Source organism: Podarcis raffonei, chromosome 11 (assembly GCF_027172205.1).
Source record: "Podarcis raffonei isolate rPodRaf1 chromosome 11, rPodRaf1.pri, whole genome shotgun sequence".
NCBI lineage: Eukaryota > Metazoa > Chordata > Lepidosauria > Squamata > Lacertidae > Podarcis > Podarcis raffonei.
This window is the reverse complement of record NC_070612.1, coordinates 640,845-667,728: the sequence shown is the minus strand read 5'-3', so window position 1 is coordinate 667,728 and position 26,884 is coordinate 640,845. Positions and strand designations below refer to the sequence as shown.

At 56.8% G+C, this 26,884-nt stretch overlaps 1 protein-coding gene across 3 annotated transcripts in view; it reads left to right on the top strand.

The window, feature by feature from the left end:
• RUSC2 (RUN and SH3 domain containing 2) overlaps window positions 1–26,884 on the top strand; it is a 54,757-nt gene that overhangs the window by 10,247 nt on the left and 17,626 nt on the right. The window contains exons 1-4 of one of the 3 annotated variants that reach the window (XM_053407887.1): window positions 1,189–1,322; window positions 12,238–14,226; window positions 23,817–24,596; window positions 25,397–25,582. In XM_053407887.1, the coding sequence (XP_053263862.1) occupies window positions 12,342–14,226; window positions 23,817–24,596; window positions 25,397–25,582 (2,851 nt within the window). In that variant the 5' untranslated portion in view covers window positions 1,189–1,322; window positions 12,238–12,341. Of the gene's footprint in view, window positions 1–1,187; window positions 1,323–12,237; window positions 14,227–23,816; window positions 24,597–25,396; window positions 25,583–26,884 lie in introns of those variants that run through there. The other 2 variants (XM_053407888.1, XM_053407889.1) reach the window with 2 other exon arrangements.

The window sequence follows — 26,884 nt, the reverse complement described above, 5'->3', positions numbered from 1 at the left end:
CCCCTTGGAGATCTGTTGCCACCCCTCCCCTCCCAAGGCCACCACTGCCCACAGAGAGAAATTCCTGGGGCTCTTTCTCCTGAAGCCGACCCCTCCTGGCGCTCACCCCCATGTGCCCACTTACACATTTACCCCCACCCCTCCCAGAATTTGAGGAAGAGGCTGCTGGGGGAGCCCTGTGGGGTGTGGATCAGGCCACTTCCTGGGGCTGCTTGAGAGGCCTCTGGGTCTGGGGGGGGGAGCAGAGGGCCTTCTCGGTGGTGGCACCCGCCCTGTGGAACATCCTCCCATCTGATGTCAAGGAAATAAACAACTATCTGACTTTTAGAAGACATCTGGAGGCAGCCCTGTTTAGGGAAGTTTTTAATGTCTGATGTTTTATCGTGTTTTTAATATTCTGTTGGGAGCCGCCCAGAGGGGCTGGGGAATGTTGTTGTTGTTGCAAGCAAATGGCCCTGCTTGGTCCTTTCCAGCAGGGGCCCCGACCATCTATGAACATCAGGCCAGTCCTGCAGCTGGATCCCTGCATTGCAGGGGGTTGGGCTGGATGACCCTTGGAGTCCCTTTCAGCCGGACAGCCTGTGATCCTTTGTGCTCAGATCCCTTCAGAGCATCTGGCTGAGCATGGTGAGGGCCTCATCCAGGTGGCTTTTCTTCGCTTCTCCTTCCCTTGTGCCCCAATGCTGCTTGCTGCTTGCCCCCTGCGAGGTGCGGGTGCCAGACTAGGGGGGTACTTGGTCTGACCCGGCAGGAGCTTCTTAGCTTCTGGTGGAACCACCAGCTCCAGGGGCAGTCTATCCAGATGCCCGGGGATATTTGGCCCTTCGACAGCAGGAGGCTGCGCTGGAGGGGCCTCATCCGAGGCACTTCTGACATCCTGATGGATGGGACGCGCGGCGGCTGGGGTGCGGTGGGGCCCTCCTCCCAGGGGCCCCAAAGGGAATCCTCTCCCGCGCTGGCGGCCGCATCTCGCTTCCCCAGGCGACGGCGCGCGCCCGGCAGGGAGGAGCGCGCCTGGCCCCGTTGGGCAGGCGGGGGGTGCGGGGGGCCGGCGATTCCTCGCTCGGTCTGCGCACCCCCCCCCCGCTGCCCTCCTGCCGCCGCCCCGTCTGGTCCCGCGGGGCCTGCGCGGTGCCCCGCGCGCGAGGAGCGGAGCCGCGGTCCCGGGCGCGACGTCACGGGCGCGGGAGGCGGAGCGGGCATTGCGCAGCGCCGCCGCATTGCCAGGGATGCAGCGCGGAGCCCGGCGGCGGCGGCGGCGGAGGCAGCGATAGCAGCACCACGGACGACGCCCGCCGGCCCGCCCAGGAGCGGCGCCCCAGGTGAGCCGGGCAGCGCGGGGTCCCCGGGGGCGCAGGTGGCCCGTGCCACGTCCTCACTCGGCCCGCGGGGCCACCGGAGCCGGCCCGGCCCGCACTCGCTCCTCCGGGCACCAGGCTTACACAGACCCCCCCCCTCCGCCTCCCTGGACCCGGACCCAGGCGTCCTGCCGCTTGGCTGCCCGGAGCCCCGAGGGTGGTGGCGACGGGCATCCTCGCCTTTGCGCGCCGCCACTCGGGGTGTGGCTGCTGCTGCTGCTGCTGCTGCTGCAATCGGGGGGGGGTGATTATTTAGTGAGAGGGGGGCTTTTTTGGGTTTGGAGGGGGTCGTGCCTTGGGGTTTTGCCCTCCCTGCTCCGGGCCAGGCTCACCTGCAAAGGGAGCGGCGCTGCCGCCAGACAAAGCGAGCGAGAGATGCTGCCTGGAAGGGGGGGGGGCGGGGAGAGGAGACAATGGAGGCAGGGAGGATGCGGAGGGATGGAGGGCGAGGATGGGGGGACCGCCTCCTCCTGGAGCCCCTACCTGCTGCAGCCCTCCCACCCCCCACCCCGCGCCGGGAGTTTTGACAGCTGCTTGGCCGCGCAGCTTGAGGGATGCCCCCCACCCCCCCCCGGGGCAGCTGGAGATCCCTCCCCGGGGGCCGCGCGGGGTCTGCAGCAGGTGCATCGCAGCGCCTCCTCGCCCTCCCCGGGGCACCCTCGCCAGGGAAAGGGGAGGCGGCGGCCGCTCGCCGTCCTCAGGCACCATTTTCTTCTCGCAAATTCCGGGAGCGCGGCCTGGGAAGAGCGGGGGGGGGCGGGGGGTGCTGGCAGTGCGGGCGCGCAGGCTGGAGCTTGACGCGGGAGGGGAGGGGGCGCTTTGGCCGAGGGGTCTCTCCGGTGCGTCTTATTTTCTCCTCGACGGTGGGGAGCAGCATCAGGAGATGACAAATGGAGGGGAAAGGAGATTTGGGGCTGGGGGGGGGCGGCAGGCCTGGGAGAGCCTCTTCCCAGGATTCCTGCCCGGGTGGTATGGGGGGGGGTCCAGGGATGCCCTCCTCCGGGTGGCTGTTGTCGCCTCCTCCCGGCAGGGGAGGGTCTCGGTGGGCGGGGGGGGGACAGGGGCCGGCCTGGGGGGGGGCTTTCAGGCCCCGAGCCGGGAAGGGCTCCTTCCCCTCCCACGGGGGCGAGCGGGGAGCCGGGCTCTGTCAGCATCTTACTTTCCAAAAATGTGCAGCTCTGTAAAATCGACCACTCTCCCCCCATCGCGTTAGTGATGATTTGCTTCTTTTCGGATGAGGTTTCATGCTGTGTTGTTGTTCCCCACCCTGAGATTTCATGCTAAGGCGGTAGCAGAGAAACGTTTTTGTGAATAAAAATAACGTCCCTGACCCTGGAAAGAGTGTGGCGTAGAGCCTGGTCCTGGCCTGGGAGGAAGCCCCCTTGCAGCAAGAACTCCGTGGGTCGTCTCTTTGTCTGTGAAATGGACACAATAAAGAGGCCTGTTATTCAGGACCCCTGAGGATTTGCGTGGCACTTGGGCAAGTCGAAAATTTGCATGGCACTTTTGGCAAGTCTGTTTATTATTGATGAAGGCCTCCTTCAGCTTCCTTCTCAGCCCCGGTCACTTTTTGCAGACGCAACAGTCTCCTTTTAGTTCTCGCATTTTGCAGATGTTCACAGTTGTTTGATGCCAGAGAGCTGAGCTCAACAATTTCCATAGCAAGGAACTGATTTCCTTCATCGTCATCATCATTTTATTATTTGTACCCCGCCCATCGGACTGAGTTGCCCCAGCCACTCTGGGCGGCTTCCAGCATATATAAAAATATAAGAAAACATTAAATATTTAAAAACCCGATGCAGGGCTGCCTTCAGATGTCTTCTAAAGCTTGCATAGTTACTTATCCCCTGGCTATCGAATGGGAGGGTGTTTCACGGGGGGGGGGGGAGGCGCCACCACCCAGAAGGCCCTCTGCCTGGTTCTTTTATATCCCCCTCTTTTTCTCTCCCAGGCATCCATGGTTCTCTCCCTCCTCATTTACTCCCCACAACAGCCCTGCGAGGGAGCGTAGGCTGAGAGGCAGTGACCGCCCCCAGTGGGGATGTGAACCCTCTGGCGCGACCTACTGGGAATGATGTCTTGACCACTCCCCTTGGCACCCAGCGCCACTCCGGGAGCCCAGCAGCAATCCTGCTCTCGCCATGTAAGAACAAAAGACGAGCCTGCAGCTGTATAGGCCAATGGTAGCCCATCGAGTCCAGGATCCTGTTCGCACAGTGGCCAGCCAAATGCCCCAGTGGGAAACCTGAAAGCGAGCAGGATCCAACCACCAGAGGCCTCTCCCCTCCCACAGTTTGCAGCAACTGGGTTCAGAAGCATTGTTGCTTCCAACTCTGGAGGGCAGAGCATAGGCCTCCTGGCCAGGAGCCACCCAGAGCCCTCTCTTCCTCCATGAATTAGTCCAATCCTCTCTTAAATGTGGGGTGTGAAACACAAGAGCAGTCAAGTACAACATTCCTAGAGTGAACATGTTTACACATGGGGAGGGATATTTGTCCAGTCAGCAGGTAAACTTCCTGTTTCCTTCTGGGCTGTTACAGACTTCCTCTGCATGTGACTAGAGGTGGGCGTGGCCTCACATGTGCAGGTAATAACAAAAGCACAGGGCAGGGCAGCCATCTCTCTCTTTCACTACATGCATCGAAGAAGCAACATCTGCTTAGCCAAAGATGCTCTCTTGGCTTCCAGCCAAGAGAGGACAAAGGGACTGTCTCCTTATGAGATAGTTTCCAGGTGTATGTTACTTTTCTAAGCTAAGTCTGCCTTCTGGGATCCAATTGTGAACAGAATGATGCGTGAGTAAACTGTTTTAATACTTTTAGAGAAGACTTTGTTGTGTCTTATCGTTTATGAGGGTATAAGGGGGAAATACCAGAACAGTTATTAGAGAGGCTTTAGCGAGCCTGAGCAAACGCATCCGCCACAAGTTTAAAAAGGGGAATGTTACTCTGCTAAATTGTGGAACTTGTTAACACAAGTTGGAAAGGCTATAATCAAACAATATATCCTCTCCTGCATCCCTGAACATTCCCACATTAAAGCCATCACTGCCTTCTGTGGGAGGGAGTTCTGCAGTTTAACTGTGCTCCGTGGAGATGTCCAGCTTCATTGAATGCTGCCAGCCTTCTCCTTCTACTCATAGACAGGCTTACCTGGCAGCTGGGCAGCCGCTTGACTCCAGGTGAACCTGCTTGTGTTTAGCCAAGGCTGGCAGCTGCGTTGGCACAGTCATTGGCAGGAGGCAGATGTTGTCTACACTGACTGGCAGCAGCTCTCTTGAGCTGGGGGTTGAACCTGGGACTATTGGCATGCAAAGCAGATCAGCTACCGCTGACCCAGGGCTGATCCCTTGGATTCGGTTGAGGAAAGCAGCTTGCCGTTTTTGTGGCTGAGGTGCCAAGTTCCCTTTCTGCTTTCTCTCCCAGAGACACTGCCAGTCAGAGCCAGCAGCACTGGGCCAGCTGGACCAGTGGTCTCAGCAGCAGCTGAACTGCATGTCTAGAGGCTGCCATTCTCCAGGGGAAATGTGGTGTCTTGGGTTGGGCACAGCTGCCCTAGGGAGCCCGGGCAAGTAGTGGCATCTCCTGGTCTCATACCTCTTCACAACGGCCCTGCGAGGCCTGCTGCTGCTTTTCCTGTTTCACAGAGGGGGAGCTGAGGATGAGAGAATCTGTGATTCAGGCAAGGTGCTCTCTGCTCCCAGGTCCCATGCTACATGAGGTACAGCAGGTCCCTGTTGGGGACAGGCCTGCTTAGGGTGGGGTGTGCCAGGCAGATGTGGCATTTTGGGTGCCAGCTGGAGACTTGCTCTGTTAATGGGTCTGTGTGTTAACCAGAAGGTTGGTGGTTCGAGCCCATCCAGGGATGGCTGTTGGCAGGCAGAGCTATAAGTACAGGGGTGGGGGGCGCTGCCTGCTTTTTTTGCCCCAGGTGAAGCCTCCAGAGGTGCCCGTTGAGGCTGCCAGCTTGTGTGTGTTTGCAAATGTGTGTGGGTTGTTGGTTTTTTGCCAAACTGGGTCTTTGACCTGCGTGAAATAAAGCCTTGCAGCAGGATTTCTAAATGTTGTTGTTGTTTAGTCATTTAGTCGTGTCCGCCTCTTGGTGACCCCCTGGACCAGAGCACGCCAGGCCCTCCTGTCTTCCACTGCCTCCCGCAGTTTGGTCAAACTCATGCTGGTAGCTTCGAGAACACTGCCCGACCATCTCGTCCACTGTCGTCCCCTTCTCCTTGTGCCCTCCATCTTTCCCAGCATCAGGGTCTTTTCCAGGGAGTCTTCTCTTCTCATGAGGCGGCCAAAGTACTGGAGCCTCAGCTTCATTCCTAAATATAGACTCTTCCAACTCTACAGTCCTAGGATTCCTCTTTCCTCTCAGCTGTGTTTGGTGTTTTTAGGCGTCTCCTGGTTTTACGGCTTTTAGTATACTTTTGAATGTTTTAATTTACATGTGTTAAATTCATTTTGGTGTGTTTTGAACTTCTGCACCTTAGGAGGACAGAGGATAAAAGAATAAGACTAGTCTGCAATATGAGCTGGAGCTTATCAAAGGATGTGTTTCATCCTGCCCTCCCATATAAATGCCAAGCCTTCTGCCCCGGGGTAAGTCCCGGTGTCCCCTGGCACCCCGATCCTTGACTTGAGATTTGCTGAGGCTCCAAGGCCAACAGTTTCTCCCAGAATCCCCGGCTGGCCTCCTTGAGGTTCCTGCAGCCTGAGGCCTGGCCTTTTCGCCCATGTGCCTCCAGCTCTTATTAATCCCTTTGCTGCATTTCTGTTCTCTCCCACAACGACAGCCCTGTGAGGCAGGCTAGGCTGAGAGGCAGTGGCTGAGCTCAAGACCACCTTTGTGAGCTTCATGGCCAAGGGGGGATTTGAACCCTGGCCCCCCAGGTCCTGGTCTGACACTTTTAACAGCTGCACCACACTGACTCCTCTTGCATGGCCGTGTGATCTTTTTAAATGAGGGCATTTTGCACAGGCTGTTCCTTCTTGCTGCCATCGCTCCCCATACCAGAAGCAGGAACCCCCTCCGGAGGCGGCACCCCTCTTCCGAAGCCCCTGAGCACCCTTTCCCCCCTCCCTCCCTGCTTCTGAGCATACAGCCCCCCCCCGCCGCCACTCTGGGCTTGGCAGAGCCTCTGGCGCCAAGGACGAGGATGAGAGCTTTTTGCAGCGGCAGTCAAGAGCGATGGCGGCTGCTCTGGGAACGGCCGCTTGGAGAGGCACCGCTGTCAAGGCGAGGAAGCTGCTGGAAGGGAGCGTGCCAGCAGCCCACACAGGGACACTCTTCTGTGCCATCCATGCGCACATGCAGCCATCCATGCGCGGTTGGAGGCTGGGCTTCCCTCCAGCGGCCGTCGGGGGAGGTTTGGATCAGCCTCGCCTGAGCGGCAGCCGCAGCCTTGACAGCTCGGTGCTGTTGCTGCTGCAGCTGCTGCGGCCGCCCTCCCCCTTCTGGTCCCAATGCGCAGAGCACACAGGCGAGCACATGCGCACAGTGCGCCCCCCAGCCTGCCTGCCTGCTCTCCCCACTGAACCCTGCCTTCTGAAGGCCCCAGTGGCATTTCAAGACATGCATTCAGGCGGCAGGGCTGGGGGATTTCTTGCTTCGCTGCTGGCTTCTCTGCTAACTCACTCTCTCCTGGTGGGGGGCTATTCTGAGCCAAATGTCCCACTGAAGTGCTCCTGGAGGAGTACTGGTTTTTTGGGGGGAGGGGGGAGTGAATTACACCTGCTCAGAATTGTGTGACACTGTGAACTGTCCCTTAATCATAAAATCGTAGAGTTGGAGGGAATCTCAAAGGCCCTCTAGTCCACCCCCTGCGATGCAGGAATCTCCGCTGAAGCATCCATGATGGATGGCCCCCCGACCTCTGTTTAAAAACCTCCAAGGGAGGACAGGATCCCGTCTCCCCAGGGAGACCGTTCCTCTGTCAAACAGCTCTTACTGTCAGAAAGTTCTTCCTGATGTTTAGTCGCAATCTCTTTAACTTCCGCACAGTGACAGATGCTGAGCGTTGCTAAAAAGGAAAATTTCACCTGCTCACCCGTTTCCCCCTAGTGGGGCAATTAGCAGATAGCTTTCAGGTGTGTGTTTCTGAGTTTTGTACTGGCAAAATTGTGTGTGTGTTTGTGTGTGTGTGTGTGTGTGTGTGTGTGTGTGAGAGAGAGAGAGAGAGAGAGAGAGAGAGAGAGAGAGAGGAGTATTGCTCAGTTTGGTTGTGTACTTATTGATGATTTATTTCTTTGTGACTGCTTTTGTTACGTTTGTAACTCTCTAATATTTTTCCGTGTTGTAAGCCGCCTTGGTTTTAACTAGGGAAAGGTGGCATGCGAGCAAAATGATCTATGTGCGCAGGGCTTTTTTTCAGCCAGAATTCACCAGAACTCCCTTCTGGCCCCTCTCAGGTGGGCACCCTGGCTATTCTAAAAGAACAAAGGAGGTGTTCAGGGTGAGTTCCAGAACCTCTTTTTCTAGAAAAATAGCCCTGTTTATCTCCACCAATTATTATTATTAGGCAGCAGTTTAGGGGTGATTTGGATCAGGGCCAGCATGCTGCACTTAATATATATTTTAAGTGCAACAAGCTGGCCCTGATCCAAATCACCCCTAAACTGCTGCCTAAAAAGATAATAATCGGTGGAGATCTCACCACTTCATTAATCTGGTTGGCCCCCAATCCCTGTTTATGGATTCTGATTTATCACCCTATTGGTGGTTGCAGATTCAGAGCCTGGTGGTTGCTTCGCTGCAGGATACGGTTGCTCCAGTCTTGAAAGCGCTGCATGATCTTGCAAGTTGGCCAAATCCTCTCCTGTCTGGCTGATGGCCACCAAAGTTCACTCCCATTTTCCTTGCTGCCTGTGAGACAACAGATTCTGTTTTTTATGCAGCGCCCTTGATGTAGTAGCTAGCGCTTCAGAGGCAGTGTGGTGCAGTGGTTAGAGTGTGGGCTCAACCTGGGGGCAGCCACATGAAGCCCACTGGGAGGTGCCATCTCTTCGCCTGACCTACCTTGCAAGGCCGTTGTGAGGAAAAGTGTGTGTGCCACCCTGAACTCCTCGAAGGAAAGGCGGGGTGCAAATTTAATAAATAACTAGCATAAGCCTCGTGATCAGCTGCTGAGGCCAACCTTTGGGCTGCCTCACCTGCGGAGACGGTGATGGGGGAAGTGGCCATTTTGGGGGCAGACAGCACATGGCCTAGATGCCTTCAGGGACCTACGTGGATTACTTTTGGGGTGAAAAAGTGTCCCACGCGTTTCATTGCTCTTGGGTCTTTAGCTGCATTTTAATTGAATTTTTACCCATTTTGCTTTTTCACCTGTCGCAGTGAGTCGCCGTTTGGTCCTGCCGCAGCAAAGCCTTCTCAGCTGTGTGCACATGATTTCGATGCACCGCTAGGCAGGGATGGAGGGGAGGGGGCAGAGTAGTGTTTGGGAGCTAACCTTTGGCTGGACTCCTCCGGTGTCCAATGAGGCGGGGCCAGATCATCATCATTTTGTTTGTATGCCGCCTTTCCATAGTTAAAACAATGCTCAACGTGGCTCTCAACATGACAAGATTTACATGATTACCCACATAACAAAAGTCATAAACAATAAATAAAACATATCAAAAGGTACACAACCAAATGGGAAACGATTTCCACATAAATCATAAAATCTAAAACTAAAAAGACAACATTAATATTACAATAAAATTGTAATAAAATTACAATTTAAAATGACATAAATAAAAAAGAAAACAATTTTAAAAAGGAGCCCCCCCCCCCGTTTGAGCAGCAGATGCACTCCTTTATGGAGCCTGTCAGGCCCCCCCCCAAGCCAGGTGGAGAGAGGCAGGGCAGGGCCCTTTGGGCTCCCAGCAGGTCAGTCCTGGGCATCAGGAGCAGCAGCCGTCCTTTATGGAGCCTCTCCACACCCCACACCCCACAATGGCTCTTCTGGGCTTCATGACCTCATCCTGCTAGGGGTGAGTCACCCCATGGCAGTGCTGCCCCCCCCCGCCGTTCCACCACCCAGCCATGGAGGCTTTGGCTGAGATTCCTGAAGCCACAAATCACCATTTTTTCTTTAAATGCCTATCAGAGATGCCCGTGGGGTATTCCCCACACCTCAGCTGAGAACTTCATCCATCCCCCCCAAACTGGCAGGTGGTGAACCACAGACTAGGAGACATTTCTAAGAATGGGGCTAAGAATTTCCAAGCAGAGCCAGGAATAATTTATCAAATGCTATTTATTAGGAAAGCGAGGCCAAGGCAGCCAGTCGGCAGCTGCTGCCTTGGGGTTCCCTTCAAGAGGAGACACAGTTCCTCCCCCATTTCCCAAGGGCACCAGCCCCAGACTCCTGAGAAAGGAGGACTCTGGGTGAGTGGATTGGGCCCCCTCCACCTCTCTTCTTTCCTTCAAGGAAACCAAGGCTCTCGCTGGTTCCCTTGCGTCACACGGTCTTGCTAGGTTCCCACGGCATCCCATTAACCTAATTTCTGGCGGGGGCAGGGGGTCACCGCGCAGGTAGGCAGCTTCCCTAATGGAGGGGGCTTAATATCAGCTGGTTCCAGGAAGGTCCGTTTGCCAAGGGGTCCGGCTGCAAGTTGGGCACTCAGAAACGCTCTTCTGTCCAGAGGCCAGGAGTCTGGCAGGCAATGGGCTTCTCCAGGAAAATGCTCTTTGCTTCTGTTGCCTCAGGAGACTGGGCACGCGAGGGAGCGGCTCTTGCCTCCAGCCCCACAGCTTCTGGCTCTTGGGGGTCGGAAGCAGATCCATGGCCTGGACAGAAAAAGGGTGCTTTTGGTGCAGAAGCACCCAGGGGGGACATCGGCTTGGCTGTTGTCATGGGATGTTGCGTGTCCTGGGAAGGCAAGGAGAGAGACACCCCTTCAAGGCCTTGGGGTGACGTGAGTGGTGACTGGAGAACTGGGGGTGTGGGGGGCTGTTTTGTGCTCTGTGTACGCAGGGAAAGGAGGTGCGAACAAGTGCAGATAAGGCTGGGGTGCAGGTGGGGAGTGCATGACCTCAGGTTCCTCTTCAGTAGCAACAAATTTACTTCCTCTTTTAATTTGCTCTAATTTCTTTTAGTGGACAGTCATACCTCAGGTTACAGGTGCTTCAGGTTGCGTTTTTTTGGGTTATGGACCCGCTGAAACCCGGAAGTACCAGAATGGGTTACTTCCGGGTTTCGGGGGTCACACATGCACAGAAGCACTAAATCGTGCTTTGCGCATGCGCAGAAGCACCAAATCGCAACCCGTGCGTGCGCAGATGCACTGCGAATGTGCCTCCCGCATAGATCACGTTTGCAACCCGAGCATCCACTGTAGTGGTTTTTAACCAGTGTGCCGTGGCCCCCTGGGGTGCCTTGAATGATGGTCAGGGTGCCATAGGCAACCCTGGCCTCTGGCCTCCTTTCCTTCCCTCCCTCTCCTGATGCCCTCTTGCGTCTCTGAGAGGCCAGGCAGGCAGACAAGGGCCACACTGGCCTTTCTTGGGCTTGCTGTGTGCAATGCTTGCCCGGGAGCTGAGCGCCCAGTGCTGAAGGAGAGCCTTTCCGCCATGCAGGCCTGGCAGCGCCCGCTGCTGCCACCCAAGGCAAGGCGTTGGCCTCATGTTCACCTTTGGCCAGTCTCCGTTGGACCACTAAGGCTGGGGACATCCTCTTCCCAGGCCCCCCTCTTGGGGGCCAGGGGGCAGCTCAGAGACCAGGGGCGGCAGCAGCACCTGCCCAGAGGACTCCCAAGGAAAGGGGAGAGGAGGCTGAGGGAACACTCCACAAAGGAGGGGGTTTGAAAAGGGGTGGGGGGCTGGCAGCTCTGCAGGCAAGGGGGGACCTAACTGGGCTCCTGGTCAAGGGAAACATGGACTCAAAAAAGTTGAAAACCTCTGTTTTAGTGTCTATAGGCTTTTAGAAGTCTGCCGAGGACTTTTCTGAGAAAGACTGATTTACCAGTGATGGGGATGGTCTCTCTGTTGTAGTGCTGAGCCACTTTCCTCCCTTCCCCTCCCCCTCCCCGAGTCTTTTTTTTTTTTAAAAATAATATTTTTATTGAACAATTTTTTATATAACAGAAACAAAACATACATGAACAAACATTCAACAATAATAAAACATAAAACAAGTACCATTTCATAACCCAATTTCTAAACCTTACTTCCTCGACCTCCTCTTACTTCCCGTTTCTGTATTCCAAAATCTTACAGTTATTCAGCGAAATCTTGCCTTATTTTATTATAAATTTATGCTAATCACCCTTATTCTCTTTGTCATAACCATTACTGATAGTAACCACTTGTTTTAATCCAACATCATTCTAACTGTCTCCAATTTTATAATATTTCTTTAAATAGTCCTTGAACTTTTTCCATTCTTCTTCCGCCGCTTCTCTTCCCTGGTCTCGGATTCTGCTCGTCATCTCTGCCAAGCTCATATAGTCCATCACCTTCATCTGCCATTCTTCCAGTGTGGGTAGATCCTGTGTCTTCCAGTACTTTGCAATAAGTATTCTAGCTGCTGTTGTAGCATACATAAAAAAAGTTGTATCTGTCTTTAACACCCCCTGGCCGACAATACCCAAGAGAAAGGCCTCTGGTTTCTTGGGGAAAGTATATTTAAATACCTTTTTCAGTTCGTTATAAATCATTTCCCAGAATGCCTTAATCTTCGGGCACGTCCACCAGAGGTGAAAGAATGTACCTTCCTTTTCTTTACATTTCCCCCCTCCCCGAGTCTTTTCACCCCTGGGGGGGTCCCTAAGTCTCTTGTTGAGTTCTGAGCAGGGGTCTCTCAAGGTGGTCCAGGCAGGAGCCAGCAGTGGGACCCTCAGTCGGTTTCGTTTGTTTCCAGGCTGTTGACTCCTTGCTCTTTGCCTCCCTCCAGGTGCTCCTTGGATGCTTCGATGAGATGCGCTTCTGTGGTCCCTCCTCACCTGAATCCTTCCATGGGTAGCTTGGGGACCGCGGGGGTCCTGGAGAGCGACGACGATGGATAGCCCCCCCAAGCTGGCCGGCGAGACGCTGATTGTCCACCACATCCCCCTGGTGCACTGCCAGGTCCCCGACCGGCCGTGCTGCGGCACCACCAGCAAACGGGCCAACCCCTTTGGGCAGACCGACTCAGGTGCCCTGCGGACCGGCTCCCTCCCGGAGCGGGACCTCTCGCAGGCAGACTCCCTGCTCTACAGCAGCTTGCTCCAGGCTCCAGAAGCGACCCTGGCCCCGGGGGAGACGCCCGAAGAGAAGGAGGCCCCGCGCAGGGACCCGCCTGCCCCCGGTGCCAACAAGCGGCAGAACCCCTTCCTGCTGGGGGGCAGCGAGACCCAGGAGCTCTGCGAAGATGAGCTGGGCAAGGCCTCCTTCCACCTGCACGAGCTGGCCCTGCCGCCCTTCCGCCTGCACGAGCTGGCCCTTCCGCCCTTCCGCCTGCACGACACCAGCCCCGTCGTGAAGCCCTGGAGCGCCAGCCCCCGGGCGGACGTGGTGGAGGGCCAGGAGGAGGACGAGCTGTCCCATGAAGACGCCCGCAAGAGGAGCCGCCTGGCGCCTGAGCTGATGGAGCTGGACGAGTACGGCTGCCACCGGGCCGAGCCCTCCAGCTTCTCCTTTGAGCAGGAGTGGGCCAGCGACGGCGAGGAGCTGGCGCACAGCCGGGACGCCCCCCGCAGCCGTACGTGCAGCTGCTCCAGCGCGGAGCTGCAGCGCTGCTGCTGCTACAGCCTCTCCAGCCAGTCGGAGGCCCCCGACCAGCCGATGGGCTACGTCAGCGACTCGTCCTGCAACAGCTCCGACGGTGTCCTGGTCAACTTCAGCGCCCTCTACAACAAGATGAACGGGCACGTGCACCCCAACCTCAACTCGGGGGCCCACTCCTGCGATGACTCCTCCTCCGGAAGCCGCTCAGACTCGGGGGCCTTCTACCTGGACTTGCACTCCTCGCCCGGCGAGCCCAAGGCGCCCGGCGACCCGCACCAGGCCTGCGGGTGCCACCACGCCTCCTCCCCGGTCTTGGACGCCAACTGCAACTCCTACCCTGCCCTGTGTGACCCCTGCGCCTCCGAGGCCTCCGACCTGACGGCCTGCTTCCAGAGCCAGGCGAGGCTGGTGGTGGCCACCCAGAACTACTACAAGCTGGTCACCTGCGACCTGTCCTCCCAGTCCTCGCCCAGCCCGGCCGGCTCGTCCATCACCAGCTGCTCGGAGGAGCAGCCGCGGGGCAGCCCCCTGCAGCCCACAGAGTACTACCTGTTCCAGAGGCCCGACAGCGACACCGACTGCTCGCGGGAGGAGTCGCAGGGGGAGGCCGAGAAGGGCGCCATCGAGGGGCAGGTGTACGTCAACGTCTCACCGCCCACCCTGGCTGGCCCGCGGAGGCAGCGGTCCCGCAGCTATGACCGCAGCCTGGACCGCAGCCCCACCGGGCGGCTGGGCTCCCTGGAGCGCATGATGAGCTGCCCGGTCCAGCTGAGCGACAGCCCCGCGATGCCCTCCCAGGGCTCCCCGCCCAAGCGGGTCACATCCTTTGCGGAGCTGGCCAAGGGCCGCAAGAAGACGGGCTCCTCCCCCCCGCTGCGCACCAGCAGGGACTCTTCCCTGGAGTTCTCCCCCATCCCCGAGTACCAGAGGGACGGATCCGTCTTCCTCGAGGGCCAGGCCAGGCAGAGCCAGAGCCTCCCGTCCCACGCCCTCAACCGCAGCTGCGAGGGCCACCGTGGCGCCGAGAGGGGGCCAAGCGTCCCCAGGAAGGGCCTGGGCTCCAGGGAGACGCCTTCCTGCGGGCAAGAGGGGCCCGCGCAGCCGTTCTTCTCCGCCTTGATGGAGCAGGGGTCTGCCGGCGGCCTTGGCCAGAAAGACATTCGTGCCCGAGCTGATGGTAAGCCACTGCCCTGGGTGACTGGCGGCTGCTTCTCTCTCGCGGCCGGTGGATTGTGCGTGTTTGTCTGAATGCTGGAGGAGGGGCAGTCAGCTCAATGTCTCCTCCTCCTGCGATTCCTGCATTGCAGCGGGTCAGTCTAGATGGCCCTTGGGGTCTGTTCCAGCTCAACAATTCTAGGATGCTGTGATTCAGCTGAGGCTTTTAAAGAGAGGTTGGGTGGCCCCCTGTCAGGGATGCTCAAGTTGTAATTCCTGTGTTGCGGGGAGCTGGACTAGATAGCCCTTAGGGGCCCCTGATAACTCCAGAATTCTGTGATTCTATAAACATGGCTTCCCCCAAAGGGTGATGATGGGCAGGATGAGGCTTTTCAGGCAGGGGACCAGCCCTGGAGGCCAGCAGGGGATATTTCCTTCCAGGCCAGAACATCCTTGTGGGTGAACTGGGGGTCCTGATCTGGATTGGGGCCACTTCTTGTGTGATGGGGTGTCTGGGAGGGACAGCACGGCTCGTTCGGGGCTCCCCAAAGGCTCAGTGCTGAGGGGAAGATTTTGCATGCAGTGGGGCTGGACCATGTGGGGAGCTGTGGATGCACCCCACTGTCTCTGGGTGCAGCCACCACACAGCTGACAATGCCCCAGAGGTGAGACCATTAGCAAAACAACAACAACAAACTTATGGTTACATGAAACATACTCAATAAACACACAAGACGTAACATGAAGGGTTGTTACAGTTCCACACAATCCTTTCAAAGAGTCTGAGACAAGGATTTCCGGAATATTAGCCTTTTTTCGCCATTCCAGGCTTCATCAGTAGAACAGGCTCTAGATAATGCAAATGAATACAATATCATAATCTCACACATTTTTACAGCAAAATTAATATAAAACCATAAACAATTGCACATACCATATACATATGAGTTTACAACATCTGAGCATGGATTGCTACTTCTGTTGTGCCATATGGGTCACTTTAAGAAAGAAGTTTTGTATCTGTGGATTGCCAACACCTGTTACTCAAACCAATATTGTGCTTGTCCATCTAATCCTGCTTTGTAACAGTCGCTGCTGACTGCAACTACTACTATGCTATAAGATCCACTATCCTGTAATATTACATCTGGTATGTACAGCCCTTCGTGTGGATTATTGGACTCTGTGAACAGACAGGTGGAATAGATACTTTTATATGTGTGGACCTTAAGCATGAACTGATGAGAGAATGAACTGATCCACTGGGTCTTCTGCTTTTTTTGTTGAACTTTATGAGACTTCCGTTGAAATCTACAATTTGATACAATGAATAGTATACAGTGGTACCTTGGGTTAAGTACTTAATTCATTCCGGAGGTCCATTCTTAACCTGAAACTGTTCTTAACCTGAAGCACCACTTTAGCTAATGGGGCCTCCTGCTGCTGCCACGCCGCCGGAGCACAATTTCTGTTCTCATCCTGAAGCAAAGTTTTTAACCCAAGGTACTATTTCTGGCTTAGCGGAGTCTGTAACCTGAAGTGTATGTAATCTGAAGCATCTGTAACCTGAGGTACCACTGTACCTTATTTATTCAAAAGTACAGCTGGTTACGTCTTGTGTGTTTATTAACCAGAGGTGAGACCAGCAGTGAAGCAGCAGCTGCAGGCATTTGGTCAGAATTAAAGGGCCTTGTCTTCTTAGGTACGGAGAGGTTAATGTGGTGGTTTGGGGAGGGGTCCCTGGGGAGCCACCTGGCCAACTCTCCGCTCTGAGGCAAGCCTCTGAAACTTAAAATGCAAAGCAACAGCTCCAAATGCCCAAAGATCAATGGGGAAAATACAGGGGCGATGGCCAGAATGCCCCTTTCAAATGAAGAGCCTGCTCCATCAGGGCTGTGGCCCCTCTAGTTCTCGCAGTGGCCGACCAGACGCAAACAGGATTTGAGGACAAGAGAACTTTCCTCTCTGGTTATTCCAGCATTGCGACCTCTGACTGGGGAGGCAAAGAGTCGCCCTTGAGAGCCCTCTCACCCATGAATGTGTGGCTTGGGCACTTGGCAGGCTGTGTGTTGGCCCCGGGGTGCTGTGCTCCCTCACCTCTTGGCCACTGCTGGTCTGGGGCTCAGGCATCCTGGGCGACCAGCATTGGAACAAGGAGGAGATGCTGGGTTTTCTTTCGACGACACCCTGCCCAAAGGGGAGCCTCTGTTCTCGACAAACATCTCCCAGAGGTTTGCAGCAAAACCTTTCTCCTGATTTCTGTCGCCAGCTTGATGCCACCGCGTGACTTTGTTTGCTGAGGATCTGAAATGTGCCCACAAGGGCCGGATCCCTGGGTGGTCTTGCCGTCTAACGGCAGGTGAGCAGAGAAGGAAGGGAAGGGGTGGCTCTGGGGGTGCAAAGAGCCTCCTTGGGAGAGGAAGAGAGAGGGGGGCAGGCTTTGCTCAGAAGCCGCACAGCACCCGCCTGCAGCAGAAATGGGCCCCGATCCCAAAGCCTGCCCAGCATTTGTTTTACAACTCCTCTCAAATCCTTTACTCTCAAGAAGGTGGCTTGTCCAGTCCCCCCAATCCCCTGCCAGGGAGATCCATGCTCAGGAGCACTTAGACCAGAGTCTCCTCAGTCCACCCACCACTGCCTGGACATTCCCACTGCCCTTTCGCACCCCGGACCAGGAAGGGTCCTGGCCTCAGAGATGCTCACTGGCCCTTCCTGGCCTCAAGGGCAGCTTTGCCTCCACTCTTCTCTGCACTCCCTTCAGTTTGGGGCCCTGGCACCCGCCCCGGGGGCTTATAAAGAAGAATACAAAGATTAATAATAATAATAATAATAATAATAATAATAAATTTATAACCAGCCAGAGCCGGGCTCAGGGCAGCTAACACCAGTAAAATTACAATAAAAACATAATGGGGTAAAAAGACACAATTTAAAATACAGGTTAAAATGCAATTTAAAATACAGCCTCATTTTAAAAGTAGCCCATGGATCAGAACCGTAAGGGGAGGGAAAACGTAAGGGTCAGACTGAGTCCAAACCAAAGGCCAGGCGGAACAGCTCTGTCTTGCAGGCCCTGCGGAAAGATGTCAAGTCCCGCAGTTGAATATTCTCTCTCATTTTTGGCCAAACTAAAACATTAATCTAAAGGCAAAAAAGAGAAAGAGGAGAGGAGAGGAGGTAAGAAGGAAGGAAGGAAGGAAGGAAGGAAGGAAGGAAGGAAGGAAGGAAAGAAAGAAAGAAAGAAAGAAAGAAAGAAAGAAAGAAAGAAAGAAAGAAGGGATAAAGAAAAAGGAATAGAAAAAGATTTAGGGGAGAGAGAGAGAGAGAATGGAAGAAGTTAAGAAGCTAAAGAACTTCTGGTTCTTGGCCTGTCCGCTATATACCGTATTTTTCGTTCTATAGGGCGCACCGGCCCATAGGACGCACCTCGTTTTTTTGGGGGGGGAAATGAATAAAAAAAAATTATTCCCCCCCCCAGCCGCGGCTGCCGCCCCAAGCCTTGCGCACACCTGCCCGAAGCACGGGGCGCCCTCCGGAGGGCTCCGCATGCTTCGGGGTGCAGGCTGCCGCCCCAAGTCTTGCGCGCCCGGCGGGAGCTCCCGCCGGGCGCGCAAGGCTTGCAGCCTGTCGCCCCAAGCACGGAGAGCCCTCCGGAGGCCTCCCCGTGCTTCGGGCGACAGGCTGCCGCCCCAAGCCTCGCGCGCCCGTCGGGACCTCCCGCCGGGCGCGCAAGGCTTGCAGACACTCGCCCCAAGCACGGAGAGCCCTCCGGAGGCCTCCCCGTGCTTCGGGCGACAGGCTGCCGCCCCAAGCCTCGCGCGCCCGTCGGGACCTCCCGCCGGGCGCGCAAGGCTTGCAGACACTCGCCCCAAGCACGGAGAGCCCTCCGGAGGCCTCCCCGTGCTTCGGGTGACAGGCTGCCGCCCCAAGCCTCGCGCGCCCGTCGGGACCTCCCGCCGGGCGCGCAAGGCTTGCAGACACTCGCCCGAAGCACAGAGAGCCCTCGGGGGGCTCCCCGTGCTTCGGGTGACAGGCTGCCGCCCCAAGCCTCGCGCGCCCGTCGGGACCTCCCGCCGGGCGCGCAAGGCTTGCAGCCTGTCGCCCCAAGCACGGAGAGCCCTCCGGAGGCCTCCCCGTGCTTCGGGCGACAGGCTGCCGCCCGAAGCCTCGCGCGCTCGTCGGGACCTCCCGCCGGGCGCGCAAGGCTTGCAGACACTCGCCCGAAGCACGGAGAGCCCTCGGGGGGCTCCCCGTGCTTCGGGTGACAGGCTGCCGCCCCAAGCCTCGCGCGCCCGTCGGGACCTCCCGCCGGGCGCGCAAGGCTTGCAGACACTCGCCCGTGCTTCGTGTGACAGGCTGCCGCCCCAAGCCTCGGGCGCCCGTCGGGACCTCCTGCCGGGCGCGCAAGGCTTGCAGCCTGTCGCCCCAAGCACGGAGAGCCCTCCGGGGGGCTCCCCGTGCTTCGGGTGACAGGCTGCCGCCCCAAGCCTCGCGCGCCCGTCGGGACCTCCCGCTGGGCGCGCAAGGCTTGCAGCCTGTCGCCCGAAGCACGGAGAGCCCTGGGGGGCTCCCCGTGCTTCGGGTGACAGGCTGCCGCCCCAAGCCTCACGCGCTCGGCGGGACCTCCCGCCGGCACGCAAGGCTTGCGGACACTTGCCGGGGCTGCAGGCTGCTGCCCGCAAGCCTTGTGAGCCCGCGGGAACTCCCGCCGGGCTTGCAAGGCTTGCAGATAGCTTCCTGAAGCCTGGAGAGCGAGAGAGGTCGGTGTGCACCGATGCCTCTCGCTCTCCAGGCTTCAGCGAAAGCCTGCATTCGCACCATAGGACGCACACACATTTCCCCTTCATTTTTGGAGGGGGAAAAGTGCGTCCTATGGTGCGAAAAATACGGTATAAACATCATTTTCTTCATCTACTCCAGCATAACACCTAATAACTCGCTTGGTCTCCTTGTGGCTGCCACCCAGTTTCCTATGGGGAGGCTGCTGGTGGGACTCCCCAGTTCCCTACCTTCTTGGGGCTCCTGGCAGGACCAGAGACCCTGCCTGGACCTTGGAGAGATCTCTGTCCAAAGCGAAGCAGCTCAGAGTCGCCTCCCAAGTGGGAGCAGCCGCTGGGCTGGAGGAGCAGAGCTGAAAGGGGAGAAGCTGGTCTTGTGCTCCAGCAGGAGGAGACCCTCGTGTTGCGCAGCTGGGCTCCCATTTCAGGGAGGGGCCAAGGCAGCTGCTCTCCACCTTCCTCTCCCGGGAAGCAAAACACCTCCAGCTGCCGGGAGCGCCAGCCCAGGACATCCCAAGGGAAAAGGTCTGGAGGGATTGGGGGGTGTTGGGGGTGGGGGAGACCCTCTTGCATGAGGAGGAGGAGGCAAACATGCCTGGCCACCAGAGGGGCAGATTCTGCCCTGGCAGCCCCCATCGGGGTGTGTGGGTGGGTGGGGTTCTCTTGCTGGCCCTTGCTGGTTCAGATGGACCCCCTTCCAAGAGGGTCCAGGGCAGAGGCTCAAACCCTCATACCCCCCCCACATAGATGGTTCAGGGGGGGAAAGGGGCTGTGAATTGGGGTGGGTGGGGGAAGAGAGGGCCCTGGTCCTGCCCCCCCCACTGCTGACTCCTGCTCACCCACCCATGGGACCCTTTCTGAGCCTCCCTGCTCCATCCTCCCAGCTTGACACAGTTTTTCCAGGGCCTCGTCCAGCACAGCCTCAGAGAAGCTGTTCTTCCCTTTTCAGATGCTTGTATGAAATGCTGATTGGATCCAAGGATCTGGTGATGTTAGCAGGATGCGCCTGATCGCTTTGTCCAGGGGCAGAACTGGGCTGACTCATGGCTTCCCTTTCGACCATGGCTTGGTCCCAAAAAGGCCTTCAGATATTCCAATTAGCACCACTAATGACTTGCCCAGCACCTTCTGAGGGCTCTGACTGCTTGGCACACACAATGGCAACCTCGAAACCCGTACAACGGCCCTGCCAGGTTGGCCTGCGCCATTCTCTGAGGCTGAGCGAGGCTTGCTTGCCCAGGCAGGTGCCAAAGTCCTTCCGGGGCAGCCAGACTTGTGGCTCCCACAGGAGCTGCCGGTTGAGCCCTCATCCTGCTTTGCCTGGCATTTTCCGGGGCATTTTCCCTCTGCTGGGATATTAGGCAGCCTCTGTCGCCTTTTTGGCACCTGCTGAAGCCCTTCCTCTCCCAACTAGCCTTTTGAGATCTTTCCTGCTCTCCATCTGCTTTGAAGTTGTTTGTAAGCTGCTTTGGTTGCTTTCTCACTTTGTGGGCTCCTCTGGGAGGAAGGATGGGGCGTACATTTCATAAGAAATAAACTGGGAAGGTTCAGCCATGCCTCCAACTGAATGAGAGCCAGCCGTGCACCCTGGCTTCTTGCCTTGCTGGTTTTCATTCATCGGGCACCTGGGGGATCCCTCCTGGGCTTGGCACTGGCCTGGCGTGGTGGGTGGGGGCTGTCCCAGTGCGATTCTTGACCTGTGCTGTGCTGCCCTGGGGCAAGGAGCTAGTCCTGGCTGAGGTGCCAGCTCCACATCAAGGTAGGGCATGTAGTGCCAGCAGGGGCCACTTGCCCACGTTGCTGGGGCAGAGCAGGGATCCGTTGGCCACGAAGAGGAATGGAGGGCGGGGGAGATTGTGCTTGCATCCATCTTAGCTGTAGAGCTCTGCTGGAAGTGAGGGCTTAGCGGAGGGATGATTTTCTTTCCCAGGTTTGGGGGCTAGGGTGCTGCTGCCCCTGAGCCAGAGGACCAGGCAGGGCTCTGCCACCACATCCCTAGGAGGGCTGAAGCAAATATGAAGGGGGGCATGTTTCAAGGCAGGGGCAGGAGAGGGAAACTGAATTGCAGAGGGTTGAACTAGATGATGTTGTAAACAAAAATCTGCCCCTTTCCCCCTTATGGGGTATCCAAGAGCCCATATAGAGTCCTTACGTAGCTTCCCTATTGGTAGGAGAAAATAACAGAGGCCAACCAGAGAATATTGAGAAGCAAAGCAGCTTGTAAGCCTGATCTTTATTGATCTGTTGCAACAGGGTCCTCACTCACCACACGCAGGAGGGAGGAGGAACCCAGAAAAATGGTGCCCAAGGCCTTATAAAGACATTTTGAAATTGCCAGCCTATAGATCAAGACCACCCCCAGAAACATCATACATACATCGCAGAAGGGGTGTAGCTCAAGACACACACACCCCAGATACATCATACCTACATCACAGAAAGGGCGGTCTACAGCAGAAATCTGAGTGCCTTGTTTATTTCATCTGACAGGTTACCTGTTTAATGGTCACTTGATTGGATACCCTGGAGAGCCTGGCCAGTCTTTTGTAATGATAAATACTTAGTTCCTGAGCTAGTCACAGGCTCACACCCTATTCATATCTTAAATGTGCCCTTAAGCAGGATTAAGAAGGAAAAGACAATGGGGAGGTTTCCCACTTTGACCTTGCAGAGAAATAATTGAGGTCAAATTGTTCAGGACTTTTTTCTGTGGGGTTTTCAGACATGTGGTTTATATATATTTATGTACGTGTTTGATGGGACGCGGGTGGCACTGTGGGTAAAACCTCAGTGCCTAGGACTTGCCGATCGTATGGTCGGCGGTTGGAATCCCCGCGGCGGGGTGAGCTCCCGCCGTTCGGTCCCAGCTCCTGCCCACCTAGCAGTTCAAAAGCACCCCTAAGTGCAAGTAGATAAATAGGTACCGCTTCATAGCGGGAAGGTAAACGGCGTTTCCGTGTGCTGCGCTGGTGCCGGCTCGCCAGAGCAGCTTCGTCACGCTGGCCACGTGACCCGGAAGTGTCTCCGGACAGCACTGGCCCCCAGCCTCTTAAGTGAGATGGGCGCACAACCCCAGAGTCGGACACGACTGGCCCGTACGGGCAGGGGTACCTTTACCTTTACCTTTATGTACGTGTTTGCTTGGTACATTTATGAACATTTATTACATATCTAAGACCTTTAAATTCTTATCACACTGCCCTGCCCTTCTCCGCCTCCCTTTTGCTCCAAGGGGCACACTGACCCAGAGGCTCCGAAAGGGGCTGCCTGTGTGATTCTCCTGGGAGGGTCACACCAACCTCAGGGAGATGCCCAGAGCAGCACCTGCCAGGCTGCCTCTGACTCAGGTTTCCAGATTGATGGAGGCACTTAGACTAGACAGCGTCTGTGCTGGGCATCATTTCACAGACATCTATGCCAAAGACGGAGCCTTTCACTGCAAAAAGTAAAACACACACACAGGGGCACCAACTTGAATAAAATATTGGGGGGGGGCTCAGGTAAGCCCTCACCCACATAATCGATTACATGGCATGGGGCATGCACACCACATGAATGGCAATGCCCATCAGCTTGAGGGGGGCTGGCTCCCTCAAAAACTTTATTGGGGGGTTGAAGAGCCCTCGGCCCCATGGAGTTGGCTCCTATGCGCAGTGGATGCTTCCAGCTAACTGTTCATTGAGCCTCCATCCTGAAATGCGTGCAGAGGGATGAGGTGAGAGTGGCTGTTTAATTCACTCTGCTGGAAGCCACAGGAGGGGAAAGTGGCTCTTGTGCTTGCTTGTTTCCAGGAGAGCAGGATGCTGGCTGAGAAGGGGCCCCTGGGGCCTGATCCAGCAGGCTCTTCTCATGCTCTTAAGGCTGCTGTGCCACCCAGAGGCAGTCTGTGCGGGTTCCAACTCTTATAAGAAAAACTGCTCCCTTTTCCTTACGGGGTATTCCAGAACCCATATAGACTCCTTAAGTGGGTTCCCTATCGGGAGGAGAAAATAGCAGAGGCCAACCAGAGTATATTGAGAAGCAAAGCAGCTAGTAAGCCTGATCTTTATTAAAGGAAATAAACTGTTGCAACAGGGTCCCCACTCACCACACGCAGGAGGGAGGAGAACCCCGAACAATGGTGCACAAGCCCTATATAGACTTTTGAGATTGCCCACCCTGTAACCCAAGACCACCAGCCCAAAACATCATCCATACATCACAGAAGGAGGCAGTCCCCAGCAGAAATTTGAATGTGCTGCTTCTCTCCTGTCTGCCAGGATACCTGATAAGGCTTTATCTGATTGCCTTTTCTGGGTAGCCTGGCCATTCCTTGGAGATGGTAGATCCTTAGTTCCTGAATCTCTTACGCATATTGAGAGTGTGCTCAGTGTAACAGATACTTGCCAGGCTGTATTTGAAAAGGGAGGTGTAAGCAGCCCCCACAGTCCAAAGACCACTGGAAAGCTTTCCCCTTTTCCTTCCTCCTTGCAGAGAAATATTTGAGGTCCATTTGGGAGAGTCAAAATGGCTTCAGGATTGCTCTCCTGTACTATTTCAGACACGTGGTTTACATACTTATGTATGTGTTTGCCTTATACATTTATGAACATTTATGTTTTATATGAGACCTTAGAATTCTTATAAAACTACATCCTTAGAGATATTTGTCCTTAGAGATATCCTTAGCCCCCTTTGACCTGACCCAGCCATCTCTCCTCATGCTCTTATGGAACTTCCAGCTCCAGAGGCAGTCTATCTGCAGTCCAATCTTCTATGGGGCCTTTGGGTGCTGGGAGAAGAGGCGCCTGGGTCCCCTGGTGTCCTTTCACGCTGTCTCTCTCTCCCTCTGCAGGCGGCGCAGCGGACAGCAAGTCGGTGGTGCGCTACAGCAAGGCCCAGCGCCCGACCACCCTGCCCATCCAGCCCTTTGTGTTCCAGCACCACTTTGCCAAGCAGCCCAGGGCGCGGGCCTTGCACAGCCACTTTGCCGCCAGCCTCTCCCAGCTCTACAGCCGCTCGGCCGCCAGCCAGACTCTCTCCTCCGCCTCCCAGTCCTCCGCCTCCGCCACCTCGGCCGAGATGGTGGTCCAGGCGGCGGCCCTGGGGCACGGCCAGCGCTCGGCGGACGGGGCGGCCTCCCTGGGGGACGGCTGTGCCAGGAAGCCCGTGCCAGAGACCACGCGCCCGTCCCCGCTGGGCAGCTACTCCCCTGTGCGAAACAACGTGCCTTTTTTCCAGAGCGCGGACTCCTCCTCCTCCTCCTCCTGCTCGCCGGGCAATGAGAGCCACCCGCCCCGGAGCAGGTCTTGCCCGGTCTCTGCCAACCTCCTGCCCACTGGGACTTCCCCTCCCGCAGGAAGCCAGGCTGCCAACCTCAGCAGCAATGCCAACGGCACCGCCCTGCTGACCAAGAAGGAGAGCCCCTCGCCCGCGCCCACGAAGGCTCCCGTGCTGCTGCCGGAACTGGATGCCCCCGCGCCCGAGCGCCAGCTCCACCACAGCACCGCCCTGCCTCCCCTGATGCCCCCCGGGCTGATCCTGGCCAGGCCAGGCGACCACGGGGAGCCCCAGTGGCCCCTCGGCTGCAGCGAGGCTCTGGGCGCAGGATCGCTGGGCCCTCGGCCGCTCAATGGTGGGTAGCCGGTCCAGAGATGGTCATGCAGCAGAGTGTTGGGGTGTTGGGGAAAAGATCTGGAGTGTGCATGGGTTTTTTGGGGGGGCTATGGCATTTTCCTTCAGGGGCCCCCAAAACACTGGGTGTTGGGGGGAGATATGGGCTGCCGTTATCAGGCTGCCAGCGCCAGCCTGGGTGGGTCCTGCTTATGGGGAACGCATGCCAAGGCACCGTCTCTGGGCCAAGGGTTCCACTGCCTGTGAGTGAGGGTACCCCCCCGTACCCTCCCCCTGGGGAGCAGCCAGTGGAGGGCAGGGGGTGGGTGTGCCTATCTTTGGCCAAGGACTGGCTCCAGTTCTGGGGGTGCACTGACTCCTGTCCGTTCACGCCTCTCCAACTCCCCTCCCTGGGAAAGCCAGGCTGTGCCGGAACTGAGACGCATCCTGCATTGCAGGGGGTGGGCTAGATGACTTTAGGGGCCCCTTTCCAGCTTACAGTTCTAGGATTCTGCAGAATATGCCTGTGTGCATGTGTGCGAAAGGCCTCTGAAGCATCAGATGGTCAGGGGTCCCTGCAACCTCCTCTGCCCAGCTGCCTCCTGCCCCACCTGCCCAGCTCAGGTGTGCCCTCCAGGTGTGTTTCCCCTGCACCTTTTTGGGGGCTTCACCGCATGAACACCCCGATGCTGCTGCTGCTGCTACTAACTGCCTGTCTCTGTTCCTGCCTCCTCTCCTTTGCCCCCCTGCTTTTCTGCCCCTCTCCTTCTCCCCCATCTCTCCTTCCGGCTGCCCCCTGCCTCGTCCCGGGTGCCCCCCCAGCCAACCACCTCTCTCCGCAAGCCCTCAAGTGGCGGGAGTACCGGCGGAGGAACCCCCTGGGCCTGGACCGCATTTCGGGGCTGGCCGGCAGCCTGGACTGGAAGCAGCCGGAGGGCAGGCTGCCCTGGAGGAACCCCATCTTCGAGCTCCCCTTGAGCACAGGCCGCGCCAGCTGCAGACTCAACGGTGGGCCCCCTCCTCCCGTGGGGCTGAGGCAGCCAGCGAGCGGCTCTCCTCCCCTCTTCCCTCTGGGTGGGGAGGGGGGCTGAAAGGGGGCCTTGGAGGGACCCCCTAGAAGGGCAGGATGGAAGGGGAGGACTCAGCGGTGGGCCATGAATGCCAACCCCGTCTCTGAAATCATATACCGTATTTTTCGCTCTATAAGATGCACCCGACCATAAGACACACCTAGTTTTTAGAATAGGAAAACAAGAAAAGCCAGCAAGAGCCGCAGACACGCTTGCTTGGCGCGGCTCTTTAAAGATAGATCGGCTCTTCCTTGCTTTTCCGGGAGGTGGGAGAAGGGACTGACGGGCTGCCCTCCATCCCTTGTCCCACCTGGAAAAGCCAGAGCAAGTTATCGCTGAAGCCAGCAGAGCAAGAGCGATATCTGCACAGCACCTCTTGGTCTGCTGGCTTCCCAGCGAAGCAGGATGAGGGACGGGAAGGAGCCCTTACGGAGACCCTACCATCCCTCATCCTGCTTCGCTGGGAAGCCAGTGACCCAGAAGCGCTACACAGCTCTCCCTCTTGCTGTGCTGGCTTCTGGGATAGCTGTGCAGCCTGCATTCGCTCCATAAGACGCACACACATTTCCCCTTTCTTTTTAGGAGGGAAAAAGTGAGTCTTATGGAGCGAAAAATACGGTATTTATTCCACCTTTTCCTCCAGGGATCTCAAGCTGGCAGGCATGGCTCTCCCCACTCATTTAATGCACACAACAGCCCTGCGAGGTAGGCCAGGCTAGCCCAAGATGGCAGCCAGGGAGCTTTGTGGCCGATCCAGAGTCCGAGGGAAGCCAGTGGGCCTTGAGGATGCCCTTGTGTGCCCAGGCTGGTGGGATGGCAGCCCAGCCGTTACCTTTGCAGGGACTAGATCAGGCATGTCCAGCCAGTCGAACGCCATCTACTGGTCGATCGTGGGGCATTCCTGGTCGATCATGGCTGATGGCGTGACCCTGATCGATCGTGTCACGCCGCGCCCCTGTTGCTCTTTCCCCTTGCTGCCGCCAGCGCTTTTGTGATTGCCTTATTTTCCTGCATCTGTGGGGAAAGTGTGTGACGGAGTGAGAGCTGCAGGCTGTAGGGTGAGCGATTTAATGCAACTTTGGTCTCCCCGCACGAAGAAAGCTCAAGAACTTTGGTCTCTCCACCCAAAAAAAGCTCAGCTACTCTGTGCAATGACAATGGGCAGATCAATCCTAGTTTTATTTATACAGTTGGACGTGCCTGGACTAGATGGAGAGACAGGATGGCAGCCTCACTCGGA